General features: G+C 26.8%; 1 protein-coding gene across 4 annotated transcripts in view; it reads right to left on the reverse strand.

Annotated features, from left to right (window-relative positions):
- LOC122634638 (zinc finger SWIM domain-containing protein 8 homolog) overlaps window positions 1–16,133 on the reverse strand; it is a 44,882-nt gene that overhangs the window by 12,087 nt on the left and 16,662 nt on the right. For all 4 annotated transcript variants that reach the window (XM_043823768.1, XM_043823767.1, XM_043823765.1 and 1 more), the window contains exon 2: window positions 82–333. In XM_043823768.1, the coding sequence (XP_043679703.1) occupies window positions 82–333 (252 nt within the window). The remainder of the gene's footprint in view (window positions 1–81; window positions 334–16,133) is intronic.

The following is a 16,133-nucleotide window of genomic DNA, read 5'->3' on the forward strand; positions in this document are numbered from 1 at the left end:
TCTTATTATACTTTTGAATTATTTAAAAAAAAAATCTATAAAGTGCAACTTTCTGCCTATATAATGTATTATGATGTTTACCTATTTGCAGAGGATTCTTGACTCTTCTCGAACGAAAGAGTTGTTCGCCACGTTGAAATTCATCCGCACTGCCATTCGCAAGACAAGAATAAAGTCTTATGTCTTCCTCGTTATCGGGAAAACTCCAGAAAGCTATCCTCAGCTGCAATTGTTCCGGCACAGGTGGATAAACGTGTTCGACCAACTCGAAGGGTATGTGAGAGGCAACGCATCGTGCCGATAATTCGCATAACGTTGGCACTTGTGGATCATCTGAAAATAAAAAGACATATCGTTATATAAAAAAACATCAATAATAATATTGCATATATATATGTATATATATTTAAATTAAAATATATAAAATTAATTAATTATTTGTACTATTATATACATATATATTATTTAATTATAAAATAATAACATTCCTTAATTCCATTTAAAAATAAAACAACTATATAGCTCGACATATAAAATATGTATATAGGTGTATGTATATCCTCCGTTTAATTAATAAGTCCTTTAACTTCAAACAGAATTGAAAATTTATTATTTTATAATAAAATAATAATCATATTAATGACATGTTAGTGTAATAACTTTGTCAAAGTGTAGTCTTAACATGACATAGTGTTTATGTGCAAAAGAAGATTTATATTTTTTTGGGAATTGCTATTAATTGGTTTTCTTGTTATGTAAATAAGATATATATATATATATATATATATATATATATATATAAATATATGTAAATATGGGAATATTCAAGTAGTTCCAAAAATAAATCATCAGATAGTGCATTTATTTCATAAAAAGAAAGGAAAAAAAAGATCTTGTGAGATGTATTAAAGTGGAGATGATAGCGTACTATATCGGAACGGTCAAAGCAACGGACGTTCAAAGCAAATACGAAGGATGCATCTCCCTTTCCTCTGCTATTTTATTGCTTTTTATTCGTATTATTATTATTATTTTTCTTCTTCTCCTTCTTCTTTCTTTTCTTATTATTATTTTTATTATACTTTAGCAGATATTATCGCGGTTTATTCACTCTAATGAGCGAAGCAGGACGAAATATTATTTTAAATTTGTAGAGAACGTAGTAAAGGGACTTGTTAATCTTTTTTAATTCCTTATAAAATCAGGTTATTTATCTAAACAATTATACGAACAGATGTTGTGAAATAAACAGGAAGTATAATATAGATTATTATATAAATAAAAGAAAAGTATATATATATATATATATATATAAAATTCATATAAGTTATGTTTCAGAATATGTGGTCATAAATTCATTGGCGGATTCAGCATTTTTTAATAATTGTATATATACATATTATATATATGTGTAATATATTTTATATTCGACGGATTTATGAATTCTGGATACACTCGATACACCCGATAGACTTCAGGACCTAACTCTTTTTCGCAAATTCCATTTATATATTATTATATATTTATATATTTAAATTTAATTATTTTTAATTTATTAATCTGATTTTTTTAACGATATAAATATTTATAATATTTTTTAAATAATATTATATATATAAAGTATAGCAGTATATATATATGTATATATATATATAAATATATATATATATATGTGAGATGTATATAATATCTCGATGTTATTTAATAACGTTAATAAACGACGTTAATTATACGTTGTTTCTCGTTTTCGAACGTTAAAATTCGTAGCCAATATAGCCAATAAATATTGCATTAAAATCGGAACTTGATACACGATCGATATCTCTCCTAACGTACTTCCGTTCTAACCCCTTGTTCGTTTATAAAAAGAGCGATAGAGATTTCCATTAGTAGAAGTGCATTAACATCGAAATTGCATTTGTTCTCTATTAATTTGTTAAAATATAAATTGCATACATTTGGTAATGGCATAATATGCTAATTATTTTGATAAGAAGACCATAAGTATCGCGTTATTGTTGTTTTAATTATTTAAATCGTTGTATTATTCTTTATTAGTTGTACATTCTTTTTTCTTTAATTATTCTTTTTGTGTTTTTTACTTTTTATTAATATTCTACAAGCGTAAGGATAAAAATAATGTTTTACCGTAAAACAATGATATATAATAATAAAACATAATATACATGTATAATGAACAAAATATAATGAATAATGAATAAACAACATAAACATAATATAATGAATAAAATATAATAATTTAAGAATGATTATTTTGATTTAATATGTTCGATTTGGATTAGAATTTACTTCACTTATGATGTGGATAAAATGGAAATAAAATTTGGCAGTTCGCAATCTTTCAAAACCTTCACCGTTAATATCGTGATATTTGTAGGTAAAAGGAAACTCGACTTGGAAAATAAATCTTTCGTAGGGAAGCGGAGAAACACGTAACGAAGGAAGATTCATGCGCGTTTACGCAAATACGAAGTTATTAATCCCAGGGCTTTCGAGGAAAATAAGGGTTGGAGAATTTCGAAGGAGATCTCCGTGATTCATTGGGGCTGATGCAAATTTCCGCGAATTATAGTAGAAGGAAACGAAGCTCGACCGTCTGCGGAAAGTAACATCCCGGATAATCATTTTATTTGATGAATCAAGTGCATTCTTCAAGTTTAAACATTAAATTTCCGTATGCGTTATAATTATGTTAAATAAGATAACTATACAATATTACAAAAAATTCTTGTATGTCTTCTTTACCACTACAATCATACTAACCGTCGATTTTATTAATTACATTTCAACTCTAAGTTGAAGTCTAAGACAATTACAGTCACGAGTATAGTATCGAGAATGTTAGATATAAATATTGGATCTATCATCAAATTTTACCCGCTTATTATATAATTATTTTTTTACCTTCTACAACCAACACGTAACTTTGAATTCGTATACACATACACACACACACACAATGTTTATATGTATAAGTTTTAATTGTCGCAACAACATTAATTATTATTTCATATCAAATGTTTTTCATATTTTTTATGTTCAAGTTGTAATTATAAATAGTATGTAATAATAATTATATGACGCTCAGTATAATATATCTAAATGATATTCTTAGTGTAATATTATTTTATATATACGTATGTATGTATGTATATATATGTATATATGTATGTATGTTACGTACGTACGTGTGTGTGTGTGTGTGTCTATGTACACACATACACACATACACATATACACACACAATATACATAAATATACCAGTATTTAGTTTAATTAATTATATTATATTTATCATTGGTATAGTAAAATTATATAGGAAATAATATATTAGCATATATTATATTACGTAATATTACATATAATCTTCACATTACGTACATCATTTCTCTTCTAAAATCGAAAAAATTCAATTATAGGCGGTTAAATAAAACCTTATATGTTTATGATATAATTTTAGAATGATTGGCTAAATTTAACAAAAAAGAAATAAATAAATAAATAAAAAATTGACGAATCGTTCTAAAGTTATACCTTATTCTAGAAAATTGTCGTATGTTTTCTTTGATGTTCGATATTAAAATGATATCAAAACAATGGCATCTTATTTATATTATTTATATTAGTGTCAAATATTAAAAGTTTAATTTAACAGAATTGAATATAAGAAAAATTTTATTTATTATATAATTGTAAACACATACATACACATTATATATTCATATATATAGTATTATGTACATTATATTAATGAATACATATGTCTCCAAATATAAGAAATTTTCGATATTTGATTACTGGAAACAATTTTTTTGTTAGACATTTTGCTAAAGTCCCATCGATTCGATTGATCGTCACTTACACTTCCTCAATACAAATATTTGGAACTTTAAAAAAGTAAGAAAATAACAGAATAAAAGTTAAATTGGTAAAATAACATTCAAATGGTCCTCTTTTAAAGTCAAGTGTATAAAGCTTAATAATTTAATAAAAACGTATTGCAAAAAATAATATCAACAATATGGAAATTTCAGTGCCGAGAATTTTTTTTTTAAATCACGATAGAGTCATTAATTCAATCGATCTCAATTCGAAATTCGAAATGATTTGATAAAATGATGGAAATAAAGATCAAAGAAGAATTTCTTAATCAAGAAGACGGAAAAATGTTTGGACGTTTAAATTCAATCATTAATTCAATTAATAGAATGCAACAAATCACAAAAAACTTTTAATATAATAAAAGAAATTTCCTCTCTGTTTTTTTTAACGTTTCCCTCGTACGAATAATTGCTTCTTATCGAATTGCTCGCGTCCATCGTACAGAAAAAGATACATAACTTGAACTTTACTTTAATGATTACAGGTTTACGATTTATCTAACGACTTGTTATTACTCGTTCGTTTTCATAGCACATCATAGATGATTTTCTTTCAAATAGAATCGATGATGATGTCTATTGAATGATAACGGGTATTTCAAAACAAGCTTTGCGAAGATTATTACGTTTTCTCTTAACACATTTCTCTTACTTGCTTTTTTATGTATGTATTTTTTATTTTAAGAATAATAGCAGAATTTCTTTTTTTTATTATTGTAAAAATATCTGTAAATATTATAAAAATAATACTGAATTATTATACTTCTTACGATTAAATTAGACTATATCTTTATTAATACAATGTATTTTTATTTTTTTTAATCATTTTTTTTTTAAATACGGGTTTTATACTTCAAATGCTAACTTTTTTCAAATCCAAATTATACCATTTGCAAAACAAATTCACCTTCATGCAGATCAAGTTTTTTCGAAAAAATATGAATGGTTACTCTAATTTCTTATTTACTTAAAAAATTACAACTTCCTTAAAAAAAAAAAGAAAGAAAATAAAAAAACAAATACTTATAAAATAAGTACAAATGGGTCACTTTATTTTATTTTTACGTTAAAAATAAATCTATTTGGAGAATAAATAAAGTATTGATAAAATAAATACAAATCGTCATACTATTTTATTTTTAACCTAAAAAAGAAGAAAAGAAGAAAATACTGATAAAATAAGTACGAATAGTTATACTATTTTAATTGTAATCTAAAAAATAAAAACTTGGAAAGAAAAGAAAGAGAACAAAGAAAGATGCTAAAAAGTACGAATGAGTCATTCTATTTTATTTTTAACCTAAACAATAAAATCTTCCTTCGTAAAGAGAAAGATAAAAAAAAATCAGTTTCTATTCATGTTTTTATTATTGAAAGTTACCGAGAAAAACTTTAGCTCGGTTAAATCCAATACGTTCTTTTTGTATCGTTCAAGGTTCCCACATGGCTGCGGCGAAGCCGCACCAAAAGTGTGCGCCGCACACGTTTACCTTTTATGCGCTATTTCCCGCGAGCGTGGAGATGGCGTTCTAGAGCGAATAAGGCGAGGTGATGGGAGTAGAGGGTAGACGAAGCGTCAAATCGGAAACATTACCCAGTTCTTTTCGTTTAAAGGCTTAAAACCAAACGATGTTTTGCCGCGCTTTCTCTCTTCGTTCTTAATAAATCAAGATTTCTATTTTATATCTCGCAATCTTTTTATCTTCTTAATTGAGTTAAATTTACTTAATCTGATTAATATTTTCCTTTTATAAAAATAATAAAGCTCTTTTCGTTTCATTTTATTATTTCTTTCAATTCAAAAACAGAAAACAATAATAATAACAATTGTGAAGGTTGTATTTAAAAATAATGTTAAGTTTTACTTTCAAAAAACAATTGCAGAAGTTTTATTTTAAAAAACTGTAAATTTTCTTACAAGAAAAAAAAGTACATATTTTTTAAATTTATTATTTTTTAAGATAATTGCATGTAAATGTTAAATGAAGTTTCTCGTTAGATCAAATATTTCAAATTCGTACGCGAAGCATAAAATAATCATTTTTCATTATTAAACATCCGCTTGCAAACGAATTGCAACATGGTTTCGTTATAAAAATTTCGCGCCAGTTAAGAATCTCTGAAATTTGAATTGGTTGCCATGTACAGATGTACGAAGAAATAGATAACTCTACGAGTCCTTTTCCCGCTTGATTTGTAGCGACAACAAATTTTAAAAACGCTTCTCACTGTGAAAGGGGGAGGAAACGGAAAATGAATTTCACAAAGCGCAAGGGTTCGTTCACCGACCTCGTCGAGTCGATCGATATTGCGGCCAGTTTGCATTGCAGAAAGTAAGCGGACGAATGAGAAGGTATACTATAGAGAAAAAGGGAAAGAGAAAGAGAAAGAGAAAGGAGAGAGAGAGAGAGGGGGGGGCGAGTAATTTCAACTTTTCCTCCTTTTCATTTCTTAAAAAAAAAATAGGAAGTGTAAAAATTCCGATCTTCTTTTTTCTTCTTTTTCTATTAATCCGTATAAATTTTGTTCAACAGACATTAATATGCCTTGGCGAAGAAGTTTTTTTTTTTCTATTTATTTTCACATTTTTAAAATGTCAAAAAATATCCACAATTTTTTATTTTACACCATTTTTTGTTATGCTTCTTTTAATCTATTTTATTCGGTTTTTATTATTACGAATAATTAAAGAATTAAATTGTTATAAAGATATGTCTATCTGCTAGGAAATATTAAAATACAATCTTAAGATTAAATTAAAAAAAAAAAGTGAAAGAACAAAGAAAAAAGATATATGCATATTATTTGTAATATTGTATATCGAATAATACGATGCAGTGTTTGTAATACACATATACCGATTAATGTATTAATTTATTACGAAATTGTATAAAATTCCTAAATACTGATAAAATACTATACTATATTTTTAATCGCTATAATTGTTTTTTTCTCCTTTTAAATGAAAATACTAATACGTAAACACATTTCGGGTGAAAAATTAGATCATTTTATATGTAATATCATTGAACTGAAATATAACTAGTTATATATCTTATGAATTATTTTCATAAATTAAAGAATTGACCATCATAGTGGTCACGGATGATCGACTGCACTAAAAAATTTATAAATTAATTACTATAAGTCGAGTAGTACCATTAAATAATAAATTTGCACGCAAATAAATGAATAACGCAAATAAATTAAATTTAATAACGTGAAATATGAACAATTAATAATTATTGTTTAATAATTTGCTTTATTATTAAAAATAAAAATGTAAAAAAACTATTAATAAACAAAATATACACACATATATGTAAATTATTATATCTAATATACATTTTAAAAGGAATTAATTTCAAACGTTGTAACTTTGTAAATTATCGACTATAAACTACTAATAGATAATGATCGTAAAATATACTAAGTTATAAACCACAAAAAATTATAATTTCAGCAATTGAATCATTTTTTATCTCTATAATTAATAATATTGTCTCCGACATAACGACTTTCATTCATATCGTCAAATGATTGATGAACAATAAGATCTTTCGTAAAATCTACACGGATATTAATATTTCATTTCGATTCTCTGTATAGATGCAGATACTCATGAATTTCAGGGACTTCGGTAACGTCTTGATTGAACGATCGTTGGAACCACCTATTACGTCAACCTTACGAAGATTAATGGGATCGGTTTATCTATGAGGGACCACGAAAATTTTGTTCAACTTCGAAAAAGTATATTATTAATTTTCCTGAAAGAATTTACAACTTTTCTTCCTTTCTTCTTTTTTTTCGATTTCTTTCATTGTACGAATACGTGTGTGTGTGTGTGTGTGTGTGTGTGTGTGTGTGTGTGTGTATTTCAACTCATATAATTCAGTCTCATTTAAAACTATAGGGTCAAATATTTTTGATTCTATTGGTTTTATAAATAAATGTTTCAAATAAAAATTACTAAATTTTGAAGGAGAAATGTAATACCTTTTACATTTATTTTATTGATGTGCGCTGTAGTCAAGCTACAGTAGTCAATAATTTTTTTAAGCGGAAATCGATACTTTAAGTCGAATAAAAGTTGCAAAGAATATCAATACAAATCTAACGAACATTAAGAGTGCATGTTTCCATCGATATTTCATCAAATTATGCCGCTGTAAAATTTAATGAACTGTGTAATCGCAATAATTTTCTTCATGACTGCTTAAGGGCGTCACGCTTCAAATGATTACAGTTTTAAAAATGTATAAAAATAAATAAATAAATATATAAATAAATAAAAACGATTAAAACAAAACTGATCTGAAAAACTTGATTAACAAATCATTGATTATATTAGACAAAGAAACTTGTGGAGAAATTGATCGCATTATTACTATTACATAGTTTGTTCAAGTTCAAGACGCCATAACTTGATGAAATATCGATGGAAAAGGTATACCATAGGTACTCGTTGAATTCGCATTGATATTCTCTACAAACTTTTATTAGATTTAAAATATCGATTTCCATTTAAAAAAGAAGAAACAAAAAAAAAAAAGTCTTATAATTTCTACACCTTGAGAAGTGTCCTCTATGAAATAACTACAATATATATTAAATTTCATCCTTATAAACCTAACCCAACTTTTATTTGGAACATGTTCGTTAAATCAATAAGTTCGAAGATATTTGGCTGTATCATTTGGAATGAGACACTTAGTATAATACGTAACATACACACACACAAGGATATATATATATATATATATATAATTAAAAATAGAAAGTTCATCGATGAAAAATCATAAAAGCTTTCGCATTATCGTTTTTACATCGTGGTAACCATGTTTGAAGAGAAATTATTGATTGAACGCTAAAAAACATATTTAGTTTGTGAAAAATAATTACTAATTCTTACTGGCGATTTAGAAAACGTGCGTGATCTATATTATTATCCTCGTGTACTCTCTGTATATTATAAAAAGGTCACACGTTTCCAAGGTAGCTATAACCATACACAGTCCGAAGGAAATAAATTCTTTTGTCCGTATAATAATAAAATTGTAATGCATATAATACGAATTTCGGTTTCAAAAATCTTAGGAAAATATTCGCACAAAAAGTAATTGTCATACTTCAATCATAGAAGAACTTTTCTTTCTTTTGTTTTTTTATTTTTTTTGTTTCTCTTTTTTTCTTATTTCAAATTACAAAAGTTCATACGTTTAAGAATCCATTGGAAGAAGGATAATCGATCCCTAGTGAAACTTTAAGAGTTTCAATGTAATTTAGTCGAGTTTACTTTATTCGAAAAAGAAGTAGTTAGGGATTGGGGAGAGGAAAGGAAGGGTTAAAGGGAAACTTAAAACACAGACTGCGCGTGCCGTATACATAGAACTTCATTCAGCATTGGTGCCATAAAACTTTCACGACATGGATAAAATAACGACTGCTTTGTTTCTCGTTCACTCTCTCTCTCTCTCTCTCTCTCTCTCTCTCTCTCTCTCTCTCTCTCTCTCTCTCTCTCTCTCTCTCTCTCTCTCTCTCTCTCTCTCTGTCTCTTTCTCTCTATTTCGCTCTCTCAAGAAATAACGGAAAGGTTGTTAAACGAACAACGTTCTTACAGAGAACTTTAGAATTAACAGATCAAAAAAATATAAAAGATTTTTAGACTTTATTAGACAGTCGCATGCAGTTTCATTATTATAAAACAAAATAAAAAAGGAAGTGTGTGTGTGTGTGTGTGTGTGTGTGTGTGTACACACACAGTGTACATATAATTGAGTGGATAATACTTTGTGAAGAAATTCAAAAGACCATTCACTCGAAATGGTGTTTATATTTTGTGTTCTAAGCACGTCAAATTCATATATTTAAAAACATTGCTTAATATCTGCAGATATTACATAAGACGATACATAAACAAGTGGAAAGAATGATGTTTAAAAATATATAAGATCTCTTGGCACAATTTGCTCTTATTTGTTTTCATCATACTTACATATTATAGTACTAAAGGATAGCAAAAGTGAGTCTCAGTGATGAAGTAAACTGAAGAAGGTTTAGGCGCTTGTCCGAAGATTAGACAAGATAATAAAGAGAAAGAGAGAGAGAGAGAGAGAGAGAGAGAGAGAGAGAGAGAAAGAGAGAAAATCTTAGTCAGCATTTTTATCAGCTCATCTTTTCTTTTCTTTCTTTCTTCCTTCTTTTTTCTTATTCGATCGAAATGAAACATCAGGTAGGTTTGGCTCTTGGCAATCTTTCCTATTTCCTTGCAGTAATTAATTGGCAGATATGTAAAAAGAAAAGAAAAAAAAAAGAAAAGAAAGAAATTATAAAACGAAAAAGAAAACAGAACCTTTCTAAAGAAAAATTTTTTCTCTATACCGGATTTTATAATTTTCGATTTTACATTTATTTTCTCGAATCAAATATCTTATTCCACTTCGTGAAATTTCGTGAGAATCATTTTTATCAAAAATAATTGTGTGTGTGTGTGTGTGTGTGTGAAAATAACGAAAGAGTTGATATTTATTGATTGATCGTTATATGAGATCATTAAATACAGTCGATTTTATCAATTACATTTCAATTATAACTATAATTCGGGCCATTAGTATAGTATCGAGAATATCATGTACATATATATCATATAATTATTTTTAACTTTCTACAATTGTCACGTAATTTTGAAGTCATATTATTTACATACACATGCGCGCGCACGTATATACTTGCATTTTTATAAATTTTAATTGTTGCAACAAAATTAATTATTACTTCATATCAAATCCTTCTCATATTTTTTAAGTTAGAGTTATACATAGTGTGTAATAATAATTACATTATGCTTAGTACAGTATATCTAACTATGTTAGTAATAATATATTAAAATAAAGGGTTATAGTGTTATTTATAATAAGTATAGTATAAGTTATGTTTTTAGTATAATATTATGATGTGTGTGTATAGTATTACACTATTCAGTGTAATTAAGTATATTATACTTATTGTTGCTATATTAAAATTATATAAATTATAGTATACCATAATATAGGAATTAATGGTATTACTCACTGTATTATAATTTTAGAGTGCATAATATATTAGTATAGCATATTCGTACTTCATACTATAGTATTTGTATACTATAATATAATTATACTATAATACGTAATACTATATATCACATTCACGTTACGTATATTAATTATTTTTCTAAAACCGAAAAGAATTTCATTACTGACAATTCAATAAAACCTTTTTTCTTTTTTATAATTACTTATAAATATTAAAAAAAAAAAGGAAGAAAAAAATAAATATATAAAATAAAAAGAAGCGCTTGATAAATCTAGTACATATACTCGTCCGAAAAAAATCATTAAGATTATTTCGTTTTTCCTGATAAAGAAAAAAATAGAAGAAAAGAAAAGAAAAGAAAGAAAAAGAAAAATTAATAAAAAGTAAGATAATAAATCAGAGGTGGAAATGTATAGAAAGCTAGTATTATATATTTTCCTAAAGATCCTTGGAAAACATCGCGTAGAATTCATCTCCTAATAGAAGACGAAAAGATCCTTTGTCCGGAATTCATATCGTAATGGTCGACGAACGAGACCGAACGAATGACATCTTTTCTACATCTTTGTAAGTATTTACTTGGAAATGATTTTTTTTGCTCTCTCGTATTTATCGATCGTCATCGATAGAATAAGGGGAGAAAGAAAAACAGGAAAAAAGAGAAAAAGAAAGAGAATAAAAAAGAAAAAGAAAAGAAAAAAGGAGAGATACATACCAAGTTGTATTTGTTTTTTGGAAAGTTCATCGTACAGCTTAGCATCTAATTCCTAGAAGCTACTGAAACTCGAATCTTTCGTTTTAAGTGATCTTGAAAAAAAATAAAAAATAAAAAAAATAAAAAAATTAAAAAAAAAGAGAAGGAAAGAAGGAAAAAACGAAAGAAAAAAGAGAGGACCACGAAGGGATCGAGATCAGCTGTCGCACCTGTCACGCCCTGTAATTGAATTCCATCGGTTCGCCTCGATCGCTTATTCTTTTTCAGAATGTCGATATTGCCCTTCGGCTTGGAATACCACCATGGATATTTCCTTTATGGGATGGATGACGTGAAAGCCACTTTCGTATATCTCGGTCGTATTAATACGACGATATTTTTGGCTAGTGATTTTTTCGATCGATATTGAAAAAAAAAGAAAAAAGAAAAGATCATATTCAAGAGAGAAAAACAATGTTTCAATGAAAATGAAGAATTACAATATGGCGGATCGCTGCGCGTAAAAACAGATGAGTTAAAAATAAGTTTAACGTGTCCTACGATTGATCTTGGATTCCAACATTTTTCTCATTTTGTTAGATATATATAAATAAAATAAAAATTACATGTATTATAATAGTCAATAAGTAATGTTGAAATTTTTATTAAAAATAGTATAGATCATTTAGATATATACAATATTGACAATTCCTAAATTAATAATATATATATATATACATATAAATATAAAATATATTGTTTATATATGAATATAATAGTTTAGTGTCAAGTTTAAACTAATAAATAATATCATAATTTTTAATAAAAATAGTATTGATTATTTAAGTATATGAAATACTGAAAATAACAATAATATAATATTATATATATTATTTATATATAACAGTATAGTATCAGATTGGCCAATAAGTAATATCACGATTTTTAATATAGAAAGAAATAAAAAAATAAAAAAAGAATAATTCACTTAGATAGAACACTCCAGAAAATTCAAATATTAACGATATAATATCATATACTGTTCATATACAATAATATCAAATAAATCAACAAGTAATATCAAAACTTAAAAAACAAAGAAAAAGAAAATTAATTAAATATAAAATTCACGTATTACGTTCAATCCAATGGACATTACCAATTTATAGAACTTATAAAAAGAAGTAAAAAAAAAAGTCATTTGTAAACAAAATAAAATTTCCCATTTTAAAAATATTTTGTATATACACATTTACACATATATGTATTTGGTATACCTAAAAATTTCAATCGTATTTACATCGTTCCTAAATATCATTGTAAGAATTTCTTAAAACATAAAACTACTTACTGTTAAAGCGGAGAGACAGGTAGACAGTTGGAGAAAGAAAAAGAAAGATAGAGAAAGAAAATTTAAGATAGCAAAATATAATAAAAAGATAATAAAATGATACGGAGTTAGAGTTTGGGATGACATAGAAAGGAAAATAAAAAGAAAAAGAGAAAGAGAAAGAGAAAGGAAAAGAAAAAGAAGAAGAGAAAGAAGAAAAGTGTAGAAGAAAGAAGAAAGAAAGCAACGGATACTGAGAGAAGAGACGAGGAGAGCCTCGTATTGAGATGTATCCCTGTATCCGTTCGGAAGGTATAGAGGAGAGTCTAGGGGTTACCATGGCAACCGTATCGATCCTCACTGGCCTCAGAGATGTACTAAACGATTCACAGCCAACGAATTCTCTCTACTCAGGGCGTTAATGCGAATAGGCTTATAGTTTTGAGCCTAAGTAGGTTTTCTAACAATATCTAACAAATTATATTTCCTTTTTTTCTTACGACTTAAACGTTAAGCACACTTTTATCGATTTTATTTTGGTGTTCTTGTTGTTGTTGTTGTTGTTATTATTATCCAAAAAAATATATTAACCTTAAAAATTCGATCTCTCTAAACGATTGATATTGTCCTTTTCTATTCTTTTTTAAGCGGTAAGAGCAGGATTGTTTTATTATTATCTTTATTGTTATGTATTGATACACACACACACACACACACACAGTATAATAAATTTATATAAATTCACTTGGGTTTTATAGATTTAAAAAAAATGGATGATGAAAATTAAAAAAAAGAAATATATATATATATATATATATATATATATATATAGAGAGAGAGAGAGAGAGAGAGTATATCATTTATTAATATGATAATAAATAATTAATATAATAACTTTATTGACTTCATAATAAATAATAAATCTTCTTGAAATATTGTTGATAAAGCCACGACTTCTTATATATCGTTCGTGACGACATTAAAACAAAACAACAAAAAACAAAACAAAATAAAAAGAAAAAAAATAATGATTAAAAATGATTTATTCCTTGTTCATTTAACCCTTCTCGTTAGCCGGAATTCGTGATGAACCCTTTTTTTCATATCTTGTTTTTCTTTTTTTTTTTAATGACCTCAGATTATCTCACGAAGCATATAAGCCTTGGTATAGACAAAACCGAGAGAGATGAATGAACAACTATCTTGATTGATTGCTCTTTTACATTTTTATTGCTCGTTCATACGTTCGCCAATTAAAAGCAACCACTACCTCGACGCTTCGCGAAGAACTCTTAATGAGGAGAAGTCTGAGAATTTATTATTTCTTTTTTCCTTTTTCTCCGTATGGTAAATATTAATAGATCAGGAGAAGAACATGTGCGAGATAAAATAAGAAAATGATAAAAGAGAATTAATGAAACAAAATTTCAATTATTAAAAAATTATAAAAATATTTTGTTTGAAAAAAATTTATATATATTTTTATTTCATTATTATTTATTTTTATTATATATTATATATATACATATATTTATTTATTTTTCTACGCACAAAATCTGTATAGTTATTTTAAGTGACATTTTTTTTCTGTTTCCATTTGTCCGATTATAATAAAACATTTTTTATATAAATATATATATATATTTATATATAAGAAAAATATATATTTTTATCTACATAAAATTTTTTATACTATGTACAGACGCGCGCATGCGCACACACACACACACACAGTGTATTTTTGTGTGTGTGTATATTTAAATGAATTATTATGTATATATATATATATATAAATGAACAAAAGACAACTAACAAATAATAAATAGATTATCTTTTTCACTCGAGTTAGACTTTATTACTTTCTTTTTTATTCTCGTTGTGTTGCACGTTATAAAAAAAAAAAAACAGAAAAAGAAAAGAAAATAGAAAATAAAAACAAAAAAAAATAAGGAAAGGGAACGGCATTGGAAAATTGCAAAGCTACACGCGAACATACCGAGTGAATTTAATGAGAACTTTACCTTGCGCTCTTCTATTCTACCAAACGACTTAATTACCAGTTTTCCTATTGAATTAAATCCACAGACTAGTGTCTATGACGTTACTTCCTGTGGCATCTCATTATAGGAAGCTTGTGTCCTCTCCCTAGGGAAAACCCTCGGTAACGACTTACATTTAATGGCGAATGCCGTTTTCGTTGATATCCATAAGGAGAAGTCATTTTGACTTGCACCATTATCAAAATTATTCTTACATCATATACAAATTTTTATTATTTTTGTAAACATAAAAAAAATTAATTTAGATTACACATTAATAATAAAAAGTGTAAAAAAAGGAAATTAGATTATGAGTTAGTAAAAATCTGAATAATTAATTCTATATACGTATATGTAAAAGAAGAGAACATTTCTTTTTATAAAAATATTTGTAAAAAGAATGGAAGAAGGGAATAGGGATGTGGTAGAGCCTCAGATATATTGATTTTTATAATCAGAAACTTATTATCCTGAAATATTTTGTTTTGAAAAAAAATTTTTTTAATAATTTATTTGTAGTCTTAAAAACGAAGAGAAAACCACATAAATTTATTTTTTCTTTTTCTTCCTTTCTAGTTACTTAATACTTAAGTAAATGAAATCGATTTAACCGAAGAAAAAAAAACGAAACAATGATATTAATCTTGATTGTGACATATTAAAAATCGCGTATGATGATAAAGTTAATTACAAACCATATGATCATTGTGTAAAATAACATTTGCACGAGGAACTTTCGTACGTGATAATAATTTCACAAGTTCTAATTAGTTCTATCTACGATCTTGTTATATTTGAAAGTTAGAAAGGGAGATACAAATACATGCGCCCACGCGTGTGCGCACGCACGACCTATACAACGCGCGCGCGCAATACGCGACACACATGAGAGATCGTGGAAAAGTGATGGAAGCAAGAGAAAAAGGAAATCTAGAATGACATTTGGCACCCTTCGACGAGCCCCGATCCAAATGAGATTCCCCTCGTTTCCTTCGTCTTCCATCAAACTTAATCTATTTATCGATAACTCATCCAACCAGGCAAGTTCAACGAGAATGAAGGAGCCAGAGGAGAGTACAGCATGATAATAG

This window comes from Vespula pensylvanica, chromosome 15, assembly GCF_014466175.1.
Source record: "Vespula pensylvanica isolate Volc-1 chromosome 15, ASM1446617v1, whole genome shotgun sequence".
NCBI lineage: Eukaryota > Metazoa > Arthropoda > Insecta > Hymenoptera > Vespidae > Vespula > Vespula pensylvanica.